The sequence below is a fragment of the Trachymyrmex cornetzi genome, unplaced genomic scaffold (assembly GCF_001594075.2).
Source record: "Trachymyrmex cornetzi isolate Tcor2-1 unplaced genomic scaffold, Tcor1.1 scaffold277, whole genome shotgun sequence".
In the NCBI taxonomy this organism is placed as follows: Eukaryota; Metazoa; Arthropoda; class Insecta; order Hymenoptera; family Formicidae; genus Trachymyrmex; species Trachymyrmex cornetzi.
In genome coordinates this window covers 199,966-219,981 of record NW_017297449.1, presented here as the reverse complement: position 1 = coordinate 219,981, position 20,016 = coordinate 199,966, and the positions used below count along the sequence as shown (strand labels likewise).

The following is a 20,016-nucleotide window of genomic DNA, read 5'->3' as shown; positions in this document are numbered from 1 at the left end:
AAAAGAATATGTATCAAGATTAGCCGACAGAACGTATGGATCACTGGGCAGCACATGGCGCATGAATATTGATAACGCATAAAACGTTCACGATAACGACAATATATTTTGATCACGATGGATAAACCCAATATTACATGTACAAATGCATGCTAATGTATGCATATAATTCATGGAAGTAACATCTACGATACATTCCTCTATACGTACTAGTTTATTTTTTAATGTCATTACTCATCACGACAAAATGACGTTTTCATGCCGTTTCACATAATTTTCTCATTATGACTTTATTTTCAACAATCTTGCATAATTTTTTTTAATTCCAAGTATTGCACAATATTGATTTTATCAAGTTGTTATATGCTTTATTACGATTTTAAATTCGTTTTGTATGATTTAAAATTTACGTGAAATCATATAATAAAGTCACAGAAAAATTAAACAAAATTTTATTAATTAAACAGATGTAGAGGAAAGACCCCTATTATGAGATATCGAGTTCATTTTGGGTAAATGCTAGAAGTTTATGGAATTTAAAAAAATAATAGGTCATTTGGAAGGGAATTTGATAAGCTGTAAGATAATGTTATATAAAATTTAATTCAAATTTCATTTTTTTTTTAATTAAAGAAATGTAAAAAGTGAGCAAATCGCAAAGTAAAAAAATTGTGCTCCTAATATGAGATGCCCCGAGAAATCGATAGTAAAACGCAAAGTATATCAGTATTGCAATTAAAAAACTTCATTTAATGTTTCTAAAATATAAACAAACACAGTCAGCGTGCGCAAAAAATGAGCATGCGATAGATTCAAAACTCGTCTTTAGGTAGTTCGAATCAAGCATCACAGAAATAGGCACTCGACGTTCATTTCGGTTATCCTTTTTATTATTGTACAATAACATTTATACTTTAGCAACAATTTTCACTACGACATAGGAGCATGGATTATTTCATATTAGAAATACCCTGGGTATCTCATATTACGTAATTTCCACGCCTTACGGTTTTACAATCATCAAATCTAACTTCTGCAACTAAGCAATTCTACATATCCCGTATTTTTCTATTAGTACGACCTTACTCTATCACTACATGAAGAATTTATTGCCAAATATTTATTTATTAAATAATAAAGGTTTAAAGGCTCATCTCAATGAAACTTGAAGTTATTCAAATTCTAAAATCTTTTTTTACAGGCACGATCTAATATAATGAACTTTCTACTAAATAGTTTTCAATCCAAGAGCAATAAATCTATGGTATAACCAATAGATAGCGTTTATTAGTTTAGCAGAAACGCTCATAATAGGGGGCTTTCCTCTAATAATTAAAAATTTTTTTTTAGATTTGCCTTAGTAATATTGGATTGGCTATATTAATTTCCATCTATTTTTTGAAATTAATTTTTTATTTAATTTAATATACGAGAATAATATAGATATGTTAATTAAATATATATGAGAAGTCGTTGATAAACGATATGCGGATAGAGTTAACTATAATTATAATCGAACGATCTAATGGACAAGATATAAGTGCATTCAGCGATCACTTTGAAGGACAATGAAGAAACCAGATACACATCGTAGAAAACTATTGAAATATAACCAGCAAAGAATAGACGCTTAAAGAGGCAAACAAGCATGCGGCAAACAATGACAAACGTATCGACATGCACCGCGTGCAAAAAGACGGCAACAGCGGTGTCTGATATCGTGCTAGAGAAAAAGTTTCCTCGTTTTTCATCACGAGTGTAGTAGGAAGCGGTTATGCATTCGTTATTACGCGAAGCGGAAGCACCTGTGGACTATGAGTGTACGGCGGGTTCGGTGCCCGGTCGAGGCTTCGCCTTCGAGGCGACTAATACTTGCTCGCGGTGTGCGAAAGGGAGCAAAAAGGGAGCAAAAAGGGAGCAAAAACGGCCGAAAGATTTTTTTCTTCTTAGTTTGCTTCGTATATTTTTATATGTTTCTTCCATTAACTAATCAAGATGATTTCTCGGAGACTAATCAGAGAGTCGATTCGTTTTGCTTGTAACAATCCTTCATTGAGACACTTCATGTATCGCCACCTTCGTTTCTCACTATACATACATTTGTGTGCGTTTTCTTTCTGTGCTCACTACTGCGTAAAAAAATACATCACGTTACGATATCTCCTCTATCAGATTACATATATGCAGATTTTATCGCTTAACTACATCTAATTAAGAAAAGAATGTAATTAAAAAAAGAAGTAAGAGTGTGTGTGTGTGTAATTTTCTAATAAACAAGATTCAAAAGAATAAAAAAAAAACAAACTTGATTCACAGTTTTTCTATTCTATTATATTATAAACAAATTTATAATTGTAATATTTCTATATTTATATATATTTTTTATTAATTAAATAAATTTCATACACACAAACACACATATATATATATATATGAGTTTCTAAGACTATAAGATTTGAAATAGTTTCGCGCATACGTACTCACGGAGAAATAAAATAAATTATAAATAAAATAGTATTTCTTTCGACAAAATAGATTTTATTGGGAGAAAGTGGAATGATTTCATCCTCTCATTTGATACTCACTTTAAAACTGTCAAATCCTAAAATTTTTTTAACTTCCTTCAAGACGATACACTCGTCTCGAGTTCATCAATTGACTAGAAAGTTGTCTTCACTTTAGACGACCGATATGATTGATGAAAGTAAATAAGGAAGTAAAGTGAAGTAGTACAAACTAAATTTGACAGATTATCAGATTTGCTTTACACAGCATATATATTCATTTATTCAATTATTATATTAATATACAAATATATATTATTAATTATATATATGTATATAAAATGAATATAATGTATATAATTAATACATTAATTTATTAATGGTATGATATTATTAATATATGTATATTCTATCTGTGTGTCTATCTATCTATAATATGTAGATATATGTCTATCAATACAGAGTAAAAATTTTATTGATGGAGAATATTGTCTCGTAACTATAGTACCGTTATGGATGAGAATATATGGAAGTCTACTTAAGGATCCATTCTGTATGAGCCATACGTACAATGAATCCATGAAAATACAATTAGGAGCTCTAATAGGGCTTCGTTGTAAATGATACACCTGTCGTTTTAGCTGTTTCGCCAGGAAAGACGGAAGATGTGCAGCTCGGCCAGATCGATTTGCAGCGGTGTGCCACTATACAGTTAGCCGTAATATCGGCATTCGGTTATTCGAAGCCGCTACTTACGGGTTATCCGCCGACATCGAGAAGCGCAACGTATTATAACTCATTTATCTGGGACATTCTCGTCCGCCATATGACGCACGTGTGCAAGCGGAGGATAGAGCCATCAACATTCGTTCTTTAAAACATGCTGTACCAACGACAGACTGTGGAAGAATTTAATACTGAGCACCATCTTTAATCATCTGCCAAGTTAACGGATTCGCGCTCTTCTCTCTCTCTCTCTCTCTCTCTCTCTCTCTCTCTCTCTCTCTCTCTCTCTCTCGCGGAACAAATAGCAGATCACTTGCGCCACGTAAATCGTTCATATAATCGGGGAGCAGCAGGATACATCATAATTTTTCAAAATAACCGCGAAATCCCGTGGCTAAACGAGTCCATCATCTAGTTATAAGTTATAATATTAAAAAAATAAGAGAGAAAAAGTGTGAATTTAGCGGTTTAGGCTATTATATGTTAAAATTGTTATAATTAAACTTGATTTGTGCCAGGAATAAGATTGTTATTGCGGTTTCATTATTACGACCAATTAGGTAGCTCTTACTGCGGCGATAGGCACTACAAATCAATATGAATAAACGTGCCTCAAGCGTCTCGGCGCGAGACAAACATCATCGATCTTCCGGCTAGCGGTGTGAGGCATTGACAGGCAGGAAGAAAAATTCTAACGATAACGCGCGATTCTTAATCACCTTCGGACTTAACAGGCGTGAACGTTGCACACGGTTGCGCATTATGCCTTCGGCATCACTTTTCTAATCGTGTAAATAATTTTTATGACGTATCAGTTTAGAATTGTGATTAATTCTTTAGACATCTCGCTTGTTGCGTCAAGTGTATAACACGAGAAATATATTTTTATTTATCTATTTAATTAATTTCCATGTTAGAGATATTCATTTGCGAACATTGCCCTTTCCAAATGTACAAGAATTCTCAAGTCGTAAATCAAACGGTTAGTGTCGCGATTAAGAGGAAAGTATTTTGATGAGCTAGAACGTTTCGTATATTTTGGTCCATCTCCTATTTCCCCGTGAAAAGACAACTGTAAAAGATAACTGTAAACTGATTCCGCGTATGTTTTTTTTACATTCGACGAATATTCGATGGATCATTTCTCTTATTCATCGCATTTCCAGGAATATCATTTTTAAGATACAACTCGAAATAAAAAATTTTTGAAAGCACAAACGTGGGAATTTGAATTTCTGTTGAACACATAGGATCTAAGTTTTTTATAAATTTAAATGCTTAATTTTTCAATTTATACTTAGCAATTCTCGCGAGAGATTAATATCTTACATCTCTCTCGTCATTAGTTCCACCTAGGGAGCACGAACAGTGAGTGTTATTTTAATCGTTCACAAATAATTCATATTTCATACTTCCGCGTGCGTTTCTCGCGTGTATCTACAGAAATTTGCTATTCTGAGAATATGAGACTGAACTAATCCGTGTTACAAAATGAATAGTAATCACTTCCTGTGGAATTGTTTTTTATAATCGTCTAATAATAAACAGATGCGTTATAGGTACATACGATATTAAAAAAAGAATTGAAAATCTTTGAAAACTTATCCTTTGAATCTTGATTTCTCTTTTTGATATCCTACTGTGTATGGCGCGTTTAGAAATTAACTTATAACTGTGAACGCGCAAATCAAATGAATCTACAAATAGATAATTACATTAGGAAGCGGTAAAAATCAATCCAATTATTTGTTAGTGACAAGTGATTAATTAGACTGGGTACTAACCTGGGAAAGGCAAGTCTGAGATCGGCTCTGAGTTTATTTAACAGCTCGCTGACCGATGTGAATTGTCTCAAGGTCATCTCGCCACTTCCGGATGCGTAACCGGAACTCGAACTGGTTGTCGACGGCAAAGTACCTTGAGAGTCTTGAACGGTTCCTAATGGGCGTCTTCCCCATCGTCTCAGCGCGATTGCGTAATCTTCGGCATTATACGTAGGTGGCCTTAAGCGTTCCTGTACGAACAGTTTGATTATCTAATTAGCAAGGCTCTTGAAATTATTTCATTTCATGGAATATTCATTTATATAATTAATGGCATTTTCTATTTACATTGAAAATGACATTATATTATATTACGATTCCTTCTGCGATGAATGTACAAAATGAAACTCTTTTAAAATCATTAAAACAACGGCGAAATCAAAAGTAGTCATCGTTTAAAATGTCACCTTAACTTACAGAATTAATTTGTTAATCTACATAGAATTAGCATCACGGTATTTTATACTTCATTCGAATAAATCTCAAAGAGCACACGAATTATTGGTCGCTTACACGTATGAAATATTTATGTCGAAAGATAGAATAGAAAGATATCTACGGTTAATTTCAGGGCGCTTTCAACCATAAATTGATAGGATCATAGTGATTATCGTCTTTTCTCGCTAACCATAAGTTGTAGCGGTAGCTGGATGCTGCTACGAGGAGAATAGCTATAGTGATGAAACTAGAATCGTTAATTAAACCCAATCGTTTGTATAGTTGGATTTCTGCCAATTACAAATATAGATTAAACAAATTTATATTTTAGATTAAAAAGTCCTAAACAAACGCAAGAAAATTACAATAAAACAGAAAATGCGTCGTTAATCTAAAATTTCTCTGCATGACAAATAAATCTATTATGCAATAACGTTATACGTTGATTTGCATCAATATCAAAACTGAAATTATGTATACTGATCGTAATAGTATAAACTTATTCTATTTTAGTTGTGATAATAAAAAATATATAAAAGTGTTTCCTACTTTCAAGTATTTCAGGAGAGAAGCGATTCTAATCAACGATGCTTTCTTGTTAACACGTACGTATTGTACTTCAAGCGAACAAATTACGTAAAATTAATTTACTTTCGTGCTTACGGTTAATGTAGAATGTATAAATTATGAAACAATCCGCTATTGACGCACACGGAAGCAGTATAAATGTATAAATTATTCAAATGAGTCAATTACATTTAGAATAATTCCCGTAAGCTCGTACAGTTATTCTATTTTAATATAATTTACACTTATTAAACGATAGAGCGAGGTTAATCGAATGAGCGTTTTGAGAAATCGTAACATCATAGACAAATTGGAGAATATGTTTAGAAACTTTCAGTTGAGTAAATTATATATCACAGAATTTTCCAGAACAAAAATGGTTTCGTTTTTATTCATACAAATAAAGCAGACATTGGTATAAAGAAATAGCATGAGTAAAAAGTACAGACGCATTTTGCTCCAGATGGTTTGAAAGAAAAATAAGAGGGGAGGAACAAAATAGAAAGGAAATCAGAAAACCCTCGATATTCTTGTATCTCTGGTTTGCGGTCATACATCTGGTCTGTAGATACCGTATTATTGCAAAGCGATTGCATTCACTCGCGGTTGTGGTACGCGAGTAAATAAACACTATTTACAAATGAGAACGGAGGGCACAATGTAACTATGAGAATATCTCGATATAATTTCTTAACGTTGTTTATATGCACCAGTCTACCTGATGCATTAATTTTTTTCCTACATACACATCGCCTACGAAGATAAATATTCTTTGTTATCTTTTACATTGAATTTTTAGAATATCGATTTTATTCAGCCAATTTGTAAGATTATATGTAAAAATGGAAGATCTGTACGGATGCAATGATATTAATTACACAGGCCTGCAAAATTGGAGGTGTTGAAAGTTGATTGGGATTTAACTATGTTTTCTTACGTAATTTCTCGCGCTGAATCCGAATCCGGCAGCAGAATTGCTCTATCACGTCGAGATTTCGAGAAATCTTAACCCAAAACAGTCAAATAAGCCATTTTCAGCCATATTTGAAATTCAATTAAAAATTGATAAAATTTCGAAATCTCGACGTGATAGAGCAATTCTGCAGCCGGATTCGGATTCAGCGCGAAAAATTACGTAAGAAAACATAGTTAAATCCCAATCAACAAAACCATGCAGGCCTGTGTTATGAACGAAATTGCAACGATACATCCACCCTGCTATCCAACAGTTTTGTGAAACAGTGCAGCTTACGTATGCAATCGTAAAAAGTAAAATACTTTTCACGAGAGAAAATTTGATGGCTTTTAGAAAATATAAATTTAAATTTGTTATACGACGCGAAAAAGGATCATTAGCACGATCAATCATGCTCAGTACTCGTTGCTATTATCTAGGAACATTCATGATTGGATCTCGTTACAGCGAGGTACGACGCGTGCCGATGTTGTCTTCGTTTTGGCTTGTCTTTACGTGACATCGTGACGATGAAAGATAAGATTCTATAGCAATTACGGTCATAAATATAATTTGCTTATTAATTAACTTACGGAGATGCGTTCGCGTTTTATGTCAGGAAATAGATTTTTCCTCGCTCCCCCTCCCCCCCTTAAAAATTTTTAACTTGGAGTGAAAAAACCCAATGTTGGCCTCTTATAAAACTGATGATTTATTGAAAGTCTTAATAACAACGCTTTCGGTACGCCATTAGTTTTTTTATTCTTTTTACGAATCCCTTCCGCAATTTAAGTGAAATCGCCGTCGAGACTTTCCCGCAACGATGGAACATCGCATATGACTGCGCACACGATATCTCGTCACAGTCGATCTAATTTCGAGTTCGTCCACGATTTCCATTTTCATCCGACGAATTGAGCAATTTCGATCTTAACACTCGTAAAAGCTTTGACTTTCACGTGCGTTAAAGTGAAACTACATACAACGTGTATTCGGGGGCGGCGATATCTTTTGGTTGGATCAACACATACAAATAAACCGATAAAACATAATTATCTTTAAAAATATTACTAAATTAAAAGGGTCACGAGCCTAAAAATACAGAAGTAGAAACTAATAAAAATATGTGACGACAAACAATATTTGTATAGATTTGAATTTAATACAATAAAAAAACATAAAAATATAAAACAATGTAATTATAATAAACAGACGTACGTTTCTGTCCATTTCGGACCATTTTCAATGTTAAAATAAAACAATATAACGAATAAAAGACTTTAAATTATAAATTTACATCAGAAAAATCTTATCCTAATCGCAAATTTATCACAGTCCCATACTCAGCAATCTCGCTTACAGTAGAAAAAAAAACATGGTCATCTATCGCTTATGTTAAAATGTAAATGTGCCTTAAATTCTAAGTGGTATTAACAATTTTGTGACAAGCTCGTATCTTGTGAGGATGTCCAAATAAAATTGAAAGAATAAAAAGCCATAATCAAGGCAACGCATTGGAAAAATATAAAAATTATCCATTAATAATTAGTGCAATGCGACAAGAACAACAAGAACATTCTTCTAGAAGTATCGAGAAGAAGTGACCTAATAATTATCTTTATCTTGACATATATTAATGGACTATTACTAGTAATACGAATTATGATAAACTAGAAATTTCAATAACATGGTTAAGATCCGCCAATGATTGCGATTGAAATATTAAGACATCTACATTTGATTAACTGGAAAAGAAGAAAGGGAAATTGATGTTTATTATGTAATCGTGTATGATAGTACGAGATATATGCTATCTCATAATATAAATAACGAAATACTATAAGTAGCAGGAAAGATATGCGAGAATATTTATGAGATAGGCGTATGCAATATATAATGAAGCTGTATATATGCGCGTATGCCGTTAGCGACAAGGTCAAGGTGAGAAGTAACTTGCTACTTTAGCCTTGAAAGGCCAATTCTATTCTCTTAATATTAATATTCTCTTTCTTGTCACATGCGCGAACCAAGTCGAGGTGATGGATGGAGTTCTCACGGTGTAGAGCAAAATATAAGGATCGGTCGTAACTTGCCGGTCCAGGTCTTGCCTGTCTTCTGTATATATTTACTCAAAGTTGAAAGATATGCTAATCGGAAACATCCTGTCGTGGTCGTCGTATGCATGGAACGGCCGTTAACGCGCGACTCAAGTTATATCATAAAGCTTCCGCGCCGTTTACACGCGAACAATCGTATTTGTTACATAGTAATTTACTTAACGTTGCCTCTATATATGACACTACCTTTTCTGGTTGCGGTCCCCATGGTTTCACAACCAGCAGTTCCTCCTCCGCATTGGGCGCCATGTCCGACTCGCTGAAAATTCACAAATTAAACGGTTACTCTTTTCATTTAAGAAGAGATAGACAGATTATCGTATTGTTTATTTTAAAAACACAACATATATGTAGATTTGAAATTAAAAAGACAAAATTTGACCATGCGTTCAGTAGAAAAAAAAAGTTTTACTGTTGTCAAATTTTTTAAAATATTAATCTGATTTTGTCGTTACAGTGTTCTTAGAGTATAAAAGAGAATTAAAAGAAAAGAAATAAACGTGATTTATTTTTTTTTCTACTATACGCCAAATTTAGCAATTTTAATTTTATTACATTACTAGCATATTTTTTAATTTTTAGTACATTTCCATCTTTTTCGCAAGTATATTTCTATTCATGAACCATTGTAAAGAAATGTTTGGTACTTACATTTTAATCTACGCGTAATAACATACAAAAAGAATGAATTTATTTGAAAGTATAGTAGAAAAAAATCCTATAATATATCGTTTCTGACACACATCGCAACAATTGAATATGGCTACTACATATAAGTAGCGTAGTGAAGAAACGGAAGTGACATTCTTAGCGCGTCGAATTCGAATAAAAGGCGGGAGAAAAAAGTGTGCGGGACAAGAGAGGTGCAGCACCGTCCTTCTTGAAAAGTACACTTTTTCATTACAGTACAATCGATGAATCCGCAGAATGTTGCATTTAATTAGAGAACCGTGCACGCGTACTCGTGCTGTCGATCGTCCCCGTGCTGTAGAACGACTCCGCGGAATTTGCTTCGTGGTATTTTCAAACGGTACCTCACTCACGCGCGGTGCGTTCCGGCAGAACGGAGGCGATGGCGCGCACCATCTCCGCATGCGTTATTCACTTATTCTAACCAAAATACCAATTTTTCTCTCTCTCTCTCAACATATACGTGCATATGCATATGCACGTAATCGAGATCCGATCGCAAAATATGGAAAATATGCTGATTGGTGAATTTCTCGATAGACTTTCTAAGCCTAAGAAGCTTTACGAATGTATTGTACTTTTATCGAAGGTATGCAGAAAATTCTCCGTCAGAAATGAATTCGAATTCGTTCAGTAAAGAGAACTCTCTAATAAGGGGATCTTCTTCCATTATTAACTTTTGAAGCTTTGTTCGAATATGTAATTTATATCGCAACGTCACGATGATTTCGCGCGAATACGCATTACTCGGTGTAATAATCGCAATTGTATTAGCGCGAAAGATTCTGGTTATCGCGCGAGTAATTGCGTTTCACCCTTGCACACACCTGTCTGTGTGGGATATGCAGATATAATCTTATCCGTCGAGATAAAGGCGAAACTCTTCTTACAAGCACTCTGGCATTTCACGGTCCGATGGTACGTAGGGCAATAATTCTACATACATTACGAGGACAAGGACCACGGATGCTTAGTTTTGTAGGTTGCCTATGATAATAACTAGTTACGATCGTGTCGCGGTCACGATCAACTGTACGATCGTGCATCGATGCCTCGATGGCAAGCCGAGTGGATCGGAGATGTACCATGATGTTGTTGATGATCACGTCGCGTCGTAACCTTACAAATCACCGTAACCGTAATCACTGATTCCCGTAATTCGATTTAAAGGTTACTATTCGTAACATTAGCGCTACATTACAACCGGTATATATGTGTATATTAAGCATCGCTATGAATCTTATCACGCTTACGATTTTCCGGTCAGACATTTTGTCACGTAACATATGATTTTAATTTTGAAAAATTAACGAAATACAATATCGCGATTATGCTTTCGATTTACTTATTGAGTTCTTTAATCAGTTAATTTCTTACTATAATATTAATTCGATAAAATCTCACTTTTAATCTCACTTTTATTAATATGGATAAGCAAATGTCGATTCTGATTGAAATAACAAGCTGTTATGGATATTTTTTACATTTTTTTTAATTTCTTCACCAATTAAACTTTGTATTGAACATAATAATAAAAAAATTCTTTACTAAAAGTCTATCGATTATACTGAAATTCTGAGAGTGGGATGCTGACTTTTCAAAAATTATATGTATATCACTCTCGAATGTCGCGCGTGGACATCCTTCATGGACTCGAACACGTGCGTGCGTGCGTGCGCTTGAAACGCATGCTTGGATATAACGCGAAGGAAAAGGTACGCGACGTAAGTGCGTACCTAGTACTCGGAAACAGCCGAGGCATTGACCCGCGCGCGAGAGCGGTTAGTCACACATATGCACGCGTGGATTACCCGATATATGTGCGTATCTACGCGTCTACCATTATACCAGGTCTACCATGTATGTATGTATGTATGTATGTACACGCGCGGTGCTTTAATAGCATTAAAACGGCCCACGCTCCTTCCACCGTATCTCTTCGCGGCTACTACCGCGGCCTCTAAACAATTCGCCACCGTACCCGGTACCAGCCATACATTTCCGTAATGTACATTAGACTGTCAGCGGACCACCGGTTATCTTGTGATTAGATATCGGATTATGACGAGACTATGATAGAACCTCTCTTATCTGAAATCGTAGAGTTATTTTGTTATTCAGGAATCTTGTCTGAGATGGAAGTAGAAATGATGTACGCTCTCTCTCTCTCTCTCTATTTCTTTCTAAATATTGTCATGCAATCATTTCATGTGATAAATATATCTATAGTGCGGAGTAGAAGTAGAACAAGAGGAACGTTTTACTTTACAGAAGGATTAAGTATTTCCTTCCACAATAGAGAAATTCTGTTACATCTGCGATGTACAAACGTTCACTATTTTCATATAATCTCTTTTGTATTCCCCTTGTAGTCTTGCTCAGGGTGTGAAGGAAAAATCTGCTTCTGACATCGAGAAGAGCAATCGGAGAGCTTTTAACTAATAAAAATAATTAATACGTTCAATTATACGTAAAATGCGCGTTACGTTTCCCGCCATGTGCATTCAGCTGATTCAGCGATGTATAAGTTATGTACGTTCAACATAGCGCAGGAATGCGCAAAGACGCGCCGCGGCTCTTTGGGGCCGAAGACAATCGCGACGAAATATCTAATTGCAACTGAAGAATGCAACGTCGTTCATCTGTCTCGTTACGACCACTTGAGAAAATGGAATTCTCTCGCTTCATTCATCTAATCGATCTAATGTTTCTCGTCAATTAAATCTCTACGACACTTTAGTATCAATTAATGTGACTAAAGATTGAAAAAATATTCAGTGCACTCGTAATGTGACAATTTACGAGGCAATCGTTTCAAGAGAAAATATTCAGCCACCGTCAAATGATTCTCTTTAGTGTGTGTGTGTGTCGAGGTGAAAAGGCATTTTCAAACTTGCAGAGCCATCGAGAAAAGTACAGGGGGGGCTCGCTCGTTCATTGTGTAGAAAATTGATAGGTACTGTAGAGCGTAACGAGGTGCCGCGACTCGTTAAAGCGATTATTCCCGTCTGGTCGAACTGTTGCGTAACGAAAAATGTCGGCGGATCTAATATCAGATCATCGACTCGTAATAACAGAGAGTCAATTTGACCGAATTTCCACTAGCAAATAACTGATAACCAATTTCCTTCTTCTCATTTTCTTCTCGTTTGAGAGATCGACGAAAGATTTCAATTATGTTGAAAATTCAAAAATAAGAAGTGCCATATTTACGCAAGTTTTATAGGCTTTCTAAGCCATTACTTAAACTAAAGTCTTAAGCCGTAAGAAATTGACCAATCATACATATATATAGTCGATTATTTTTCTCACATTCGATCGATTAGTCGATTTTTTTACGGTTTAAGACTTAAGCTTAGGTATAATGGCCTATCAAGACTCTGCTCAAGAACGACTACCGTAACGACACAATTGACAAAATGGTATCAACAAAGTGTAGGTATACTTATAGCGGAAGCAACGCTACAGATATCCGTGTTCCATGACTATTAAAGTCGAAGTCGGTACTGATTGTGAGCGCCAACGGTTGAGAGGGTAGGTACCGAGTACAAGAAGGTTGAATACAAGAAGAGGTCATCGCTAGAACAATTGTGAGGGGCAGGAGAGGAAGACATTGTAAGCATCGCGATGCTCGTAATGCTTTCCGTCGAGTGTTCCGAGTGTTCGCACCGCATCAGATATCGCAGCGCGGATGAGCGGAGAACCGAGAAGTGAGAAGGTCTCTCGAAGAAGACTCGAACGCGGACGCGAACGTTCGGGGCTTCGGGGCGCCGAGAAGACGCGAGAAGAGGCGCCACGATCCCCGGGACCTCGGATCGTCGATCTTGACGACCATTAGCGGAATACACGTGAGTCCAGAGAGATTTTTCCGTTATGACTGTTCCGGGAGCTATGCACGCTGGAATGCTAACTGAGTCGAGATGCCCGGAAATGCAGTCCGTCTTCCATACTTGATTCTTCGCCGATTGCAAAAGAAATACCTTTGTATTTTCCCCGAGGGGGCTGCAAAAACCCGCTCGTAAGCTCGTAAGCTTTTGTGCGGTAATGTAACACTATCTACTAGATTTCGCCTGTCGCCGTATACGTCGAGCTTTCGCGGAGTTGCCCGATTAAGTTCAGAGCGAACTCAAACATTTTTATATGTAATTCATTCTTATAACCGATCGAAATCATATTGATCGTCGAGCGGTGCAGAATTAAGAATAAAATATACGAATTTTGGAAGTAACGCGAATTGATACATTTATTTTTATGCCTATTTATTTTATCTTTTTACGTTGCAGCATAATATATAAAGCTATTCACGCTCCGAGATGTTTGTATGATAACAATTACGATATTATCCGATATGAAATAACTATACTAACTTTAACTACACTGTCATGGGATTTGTAATAATCTCACATTCTAAACCGATGAATAATGAATTGCCTAGAGTCATTTAAAGCATATTAAAGTTTGTGCGTGCACGGTAAATGGTACGAAGGAATATAGGTATATGCTTCACTCGTGTATCATCGTAAATTGTAATCACGATATCGTGCATGGTCTATATTATGTTTATTAGATAATCAATATGGAAATAAGTCCTTAATCTTCCAAGTCACGCTACATTTCTTCGTAAATCAGGAATGATTCCCGAGACAGATGATTTCTATCCAAAACTAAGTTTTTTCTTCTTCTTCTTCTTATTATTATTATTATTCCATGTAATATGCTTCGTGTCACTTAAAAACGTTACTTAAAATATATACGTGCCTATTACGCATATTATGACAGTTTCATCGTTCATCGATATAATGGGATCGTATTCTTATCGAATACATCTAAGCGCTTCGTTCGTCACGCATCGTAAAATACATTAAAAAAGGCCCGATGACCTCGATCTAGGAAGAGGAAGATTCAGGACGCGTTCAAATCAGGATCTCGAGCAGGAAAAGCCACCGATCTATATATGTTGATTATAGATCTCGCCCTGCGACTGAAGGAAAGAGAAAAGGAAAAATGTGACGACAGAGAGAGAGATGGGACTATGACCACTAGGATGATAATAAATGTGAGATTGGATCTGGTCGTTTTATTGGTATGAAAGCGTTTGTTTTATTGGTGTGAAATTGCTTGAGCGAGCAATACGATCCAGATTATTTGAATATCGTACTATAAATGCTCTCTAATTCGGTCAGCTGTAGACGACAAGTAAATATATGTGTTGGATAACACAATTTTGTAAAGTTTTTTTTTTTCAAGAAGAATTACTATATAACTGGGTTAGAATAGGAAGAGATGTATAACTGACAGCAAAATTCATTCAAAATATTCGTGTTCTTAACGTTGCTACTTACGTGCTACATCATGGCACAAATTCAAACTGTCCAAAGGCAGTTTTATCAAAAATACTCATGTGAGATAATAGAATAAAGTGATCAGCGATAATCGCTCGAGCTGCCAAGAGAAACCGATGAAAGATGAGATGATTATAATTTAATTATTTAACCAATAAAGGTAATGTTGTATATATTCATCATTTTAACATTTCAATTCATATAGAAAATGATGCATGTTCTGAATATTTCATGCAAGATGCGTAAATGTCACCTCCATCGATCATAAAGTGATGCAAATGACAGTCGCTTTCTTGGAACGAGAGTTCGATCGGGAGCAGTTTCGCGGAGAAAACGATTCATGTGTTGATGATACACGTGTGCTCACAGGAAATTGAAGTCATTAATGCCCGACCGAGAGAAACGAGTAACGCCCTATTGCTCGAGATATGAGTAGCATCGAGTCGCATCATTTTAATACGCATACATGATACTTTTTTTAAGGCCAAAAACTTTCCACTGGAATCTCAATCGAACGTTCTTTATATCTATCCCATTTCCCCTAACGATCAAAAAGATTTAATTATTAAATTAAAACAAATGTGATAATATTGAAGAATAAAAGATATTAGATTTGAGAACAGTAAGTTTTCGATCAAGAGAGAAAGAGAATTTGAAGAATCGTTATTTTTAGAAAAATTCGTAAACTGCAGTATTATTCGCGATAAGAGACTTTTTAGAGAAATAGGGAGGAAAAAAGATGTATCGTCTGTATGTCTTCCTCATAAAAAAATCAATCGATAAAATCAACCATAAAACATGTTAAAATTATTCTTATTCCACGTATGTTCTAGAAGCTTCCTACAAATAAACTTGCGACATCTAATACGCGCGAAACTAACGTCCCGTGAAATACACCGATTCGGATCCCGTTTCGTTTGTCACTGCTCGCCAACCGAGTGTCCATTGTAAGATCGTATGCCGTTATGAATCTCAAGTTATAAAACGGGTCCTCCGCGTCTGGCGAGGTGCCATCCTCTTCTCTCTCTCTCTCTCTCTCTTCTCTCTTCTCTCCCCCCTTCTCCTTCCTGCTCTCTATCTCTTTCTCTCTGGCAAAGTGTATAACTGTATCTTTTCCGTGGTACATACGTGAACATCTGTGAACGTGCGGCAACGAGATACAAGAGAAAGAGAGGAAAGAAGAGAAAGAAAGGATGCTCTTCTCTGTGAAAAAAGAAAGAAAGAAATAAATAAATAAATAAATAAGTGAAGATGGACGAATTCACAGGATGACGCTCGGCAGTTCGAATTATCGCACCGAAGAAATCTAATTTACAGCGGCATGACGCGAAACTACAATTTCTCTGCACCGTTAGCCACTTCGATGCACTTCGTTTAGCAAGATGACATTTAATTCAGCACGGTGCACTCATCGGAACAATGTTGAAATTGCACCACTGCTCTATATGGTTTTACGGTTTTACCATGCACCCGGAGCAAACTGCTCGAATATTTCGACGTATAGCTGAAAGAAAAGCAATAATATTATATTTTCATACGTACGAGTATATCGCATGGGAGTTACCTGCATTCATTGATATAACAGTCACGTGGAAAAGCAATACTGGAACAGAGGTAATTATGGAAAGAGATGCGTTTGAACGGCGCTTAATTGCGAGACTCGCATCGGGAATGCGCAACCACGTGCAGCAACATTATTCACCTAGTGGCATAACGGGACGCAATAATTAACACCGATGCAGAATTATTGGCCAAACACATGGTAATAAAATCGACCGTGCTGCTTGCTCCCTATACGAGAAACTGTAGCTGCGTGAGAATACACATTTAGTAACTGCGATAACTATACCGAGGGATAGAGGAAAACGCTTTCTAGAGTCTGCAAGATTGTTTCGCGCGAATTGCACAACATACCTACTTGCGATAAATCATAAGTGAAGTAACGACGGGACTAATTAACCAAGTAGTAGGTATTGCGGCGCGGAGTCGTCACGAGCTTAGACAAAGGTACTTGTTATAACACTATAGGTATATGACTGATGGGATACGCGATGTTAAATATATGACATCTTTCTTCATTCAGTAGATTTGTCTGTATTATTGCAATCCTATATTGATCTTCAATCTTACGAAGCTTTAATTTCTAGTGGAAATATGTAATTAAAGTCGTTTCCTTCGACACGAAAATATAATAGATTGTGCGCGTTTATTACAATCTGCACGTAAAAATCTTCATTTAAGATAAAGCGCCTAAATAATACGATGCTTTCTTGAAAAAGTTGTTACTTTTTCGGTATATATACAGGTGTCCCGTAAGTTTCTATCAACCGCTTTTCTGTAGATAGAGCGGATTAAACTGAGTCGAAAAGTCCTCTACCATTTTGCAATTTTCACAATAGTTAACAAGATATTAATTACCAAAAATTGTCGAAAATTGGTCTTTAATAATTTTTTACTCAAATACTATCAACTTTACAGAAAAACTGCGAGAGACAAAAATTATTTATTTTCTTCTCATAGAGCACTAAGAATTTTTTCAGAATTTTTTATCAACTTTTTAGTACTGCGTTTTTTTATTTTTACTAACATAAGAAAATATACGGTATTAAAAAATTCTGAAAAAATTCTCAGAACTTTATGAGAAGAAAATAAATAATTTTTGTCTCTTGCTGTTTTTCTGTAAAGTTGATAGTATTTTATATATATATATATATATAATATAATTTTCATATCAAATGACAAATATCCATGTCCCGACTTAAACAGCCAATTACACACGAATAGAAAAAACAGAAACATACAAGTGCCGGAAGTGACAGCTTGTTCATGAAAGCGTCACACCACCTGCAGATTTCATCTTGAATCGAGATTCTCACATAAATTGCAATAAATTGCACAAGAAAGAAGGATTCATAAAATCTAAATAAATCAAAACATGATTATAACAATGTAATCTAATTTGTTCGCGGTGAATAAATGCATCTATGTAATACATTTAACATTGCATATTATCACTTAATATAAGTACCTTTCTCTAAAAGTAACAATTTCATGTTGCTTCATATATTAATGATGTAAAAAATATGTTTAATATGTTAATTATCAACTCGATAATAAACTCTAATTCGATAATAGACTCGGTAAAATTATTATTGACTGTCTGAGGCACTGCGTCGATCGCCCATACATTGCTGTATATAGAAATCACACGAGCGCTCGTGAGAATCCGGTTTCGTGTCAAAGGAAACGATTTTGCGTTTACAAAACATCGTTTCCGTTGCGTTGCAGTCGCCGTAGTTGCTGGTAGTTGCGTCGCGCGAGTATACCTTTGTTCCTCGGTGAAACAAAGAGCGAGCGAGCGCCGCACACTCTGAGTCTACGCACTGTGAGCGGTCCTTTAAGTTGCTCCATCGCTTTCACGGAGGAATTCCAAGTAGCGCCAAGTGTGCAACGAGCATGGAATGCGAAGATGGTAGTCTGCATATATGTATGCATCGGTAGAAATTCAGGCACGCCGAGTCAAGTCGATTTCCGATCCAACGCGTTGCTCTCCGTCCGCGCATCACGACATGTGTTTACACCCACGTGACGCGTTTACACTCATCGCGCGGACGACGACACGGAGGCGTAAGGATCGAGATGTGACTCGCGTGATTTATAGTAAGATCCTGACGAGGATATCTTATACTTGTGATTGTCCAAGATCCGCAGCATCATATTTCGTCATTATATATATACATATCAATTTCCTTTTTCAAAACTTTTTCCATTCATATACTTTTTTTTTCTCTTTAGTTTAGAGCCCCTTTACTTGCAAAGAATTTACTTGAAAATAAATAATAATTTATCTTGAATAAATATAGTATAATTAGAGATTTCTTAAAAAAGAATAATCAAAGTTGGGCTCTTGAGATATAAAATAAACGATGGATGAAAAAACGGGCAATTAAAAGCTTAAATTCGCAGTAATTAGAGCGATTATATTAACATATATTTCTCAATATTACATATGGGTAATTGCTAGCTGAAATATTGTTCCACAGATTACATGACATCATATGATTTCATCTGATTACAAATAATTTTTTTCACTACATATGAAGTCATTTGGTAAAATATACGAATTTATTTAATATTATACAATGATTTATCGTGGTTGCATATATGTATTTATCGGATTATACATAGAGATTTCATATGAATTTTATAATAATTTCGAGGACTCTGTCCCACGATTGCATCAAGCGGTTATCCCCTCGTGTATAACAAATACCGAACGTTTCACAGCTTAATTCAAGCCATCTTCAGCACAGTCTAGTATAATACAACCTCTTGATAAATAATTCGAAGGCATCTTGGTAGTTTTGTATGATACAATTTCCTTAATACAAATCAAGAAGTTTTAAATCGAAGTAATCGAGTGCAGCATCATATATCGTCATTATATAAATATATATCATATAAATTTCCTTTTTTAAAACTTTTTCCATTCATATGCTTTTTTTTCTCTTTTTAGTTTACCTCTTTGCTTGCAGAGAATTTACTTGAAAATAAATAATAATTTATATCTTGAATAAATTATATAATTAGAGATTTCTTATTTTTTCGCTTGCACAATTCTATGTATGTACTTAATATTGTTTTTTATTATGTAATGCGGTTACAATAACAGACCTGTCAGATGAGAAAATTCAAATTTTAATTCTATTTTTTCCAATTCTAGCTTTTCTAGCATTCTCGTCTCTCACGTTTGAATTTAAGAATCGCTTATGAGGATAGTCATTAAGCAGGAAAGATGTCGCATCGTATTAACGCTAACTCGAATTCTGCGATGCAAGCGATATCACAAATTGA

General features: G+C 35.3%; 1 protein-coding gene across 2 annotated transcripts in view; it reads right to left on the bottom strand.

Annotated features, from left to right (window-relative positions):
- mwh (multiple wing hairs) overlaps nt 1-20,016 on the bottom strand; it is a 37,259-nt gene that overhangs the window by 8,338 nt on the left and 8,905 nt on the right. For both annotated transcript variants that reach the window (XM_018508993.1, XM_018508994.1), the window contains exons 2-3: nt 9,317-9,389; nt 5,015-5,244 (exon numbers count right to left, since the gene is read on the bottom strand). In XM_018508993.1, coding sequence (XP_018364495.1) covers nt 5,015-5,244; nt 9,317-9,389 — 303 coding nt within the window. The remainder of the gene's footprint in view (nt 1-5,014; nt 5,245-9,316; nt 9,390-20,016) is intronic.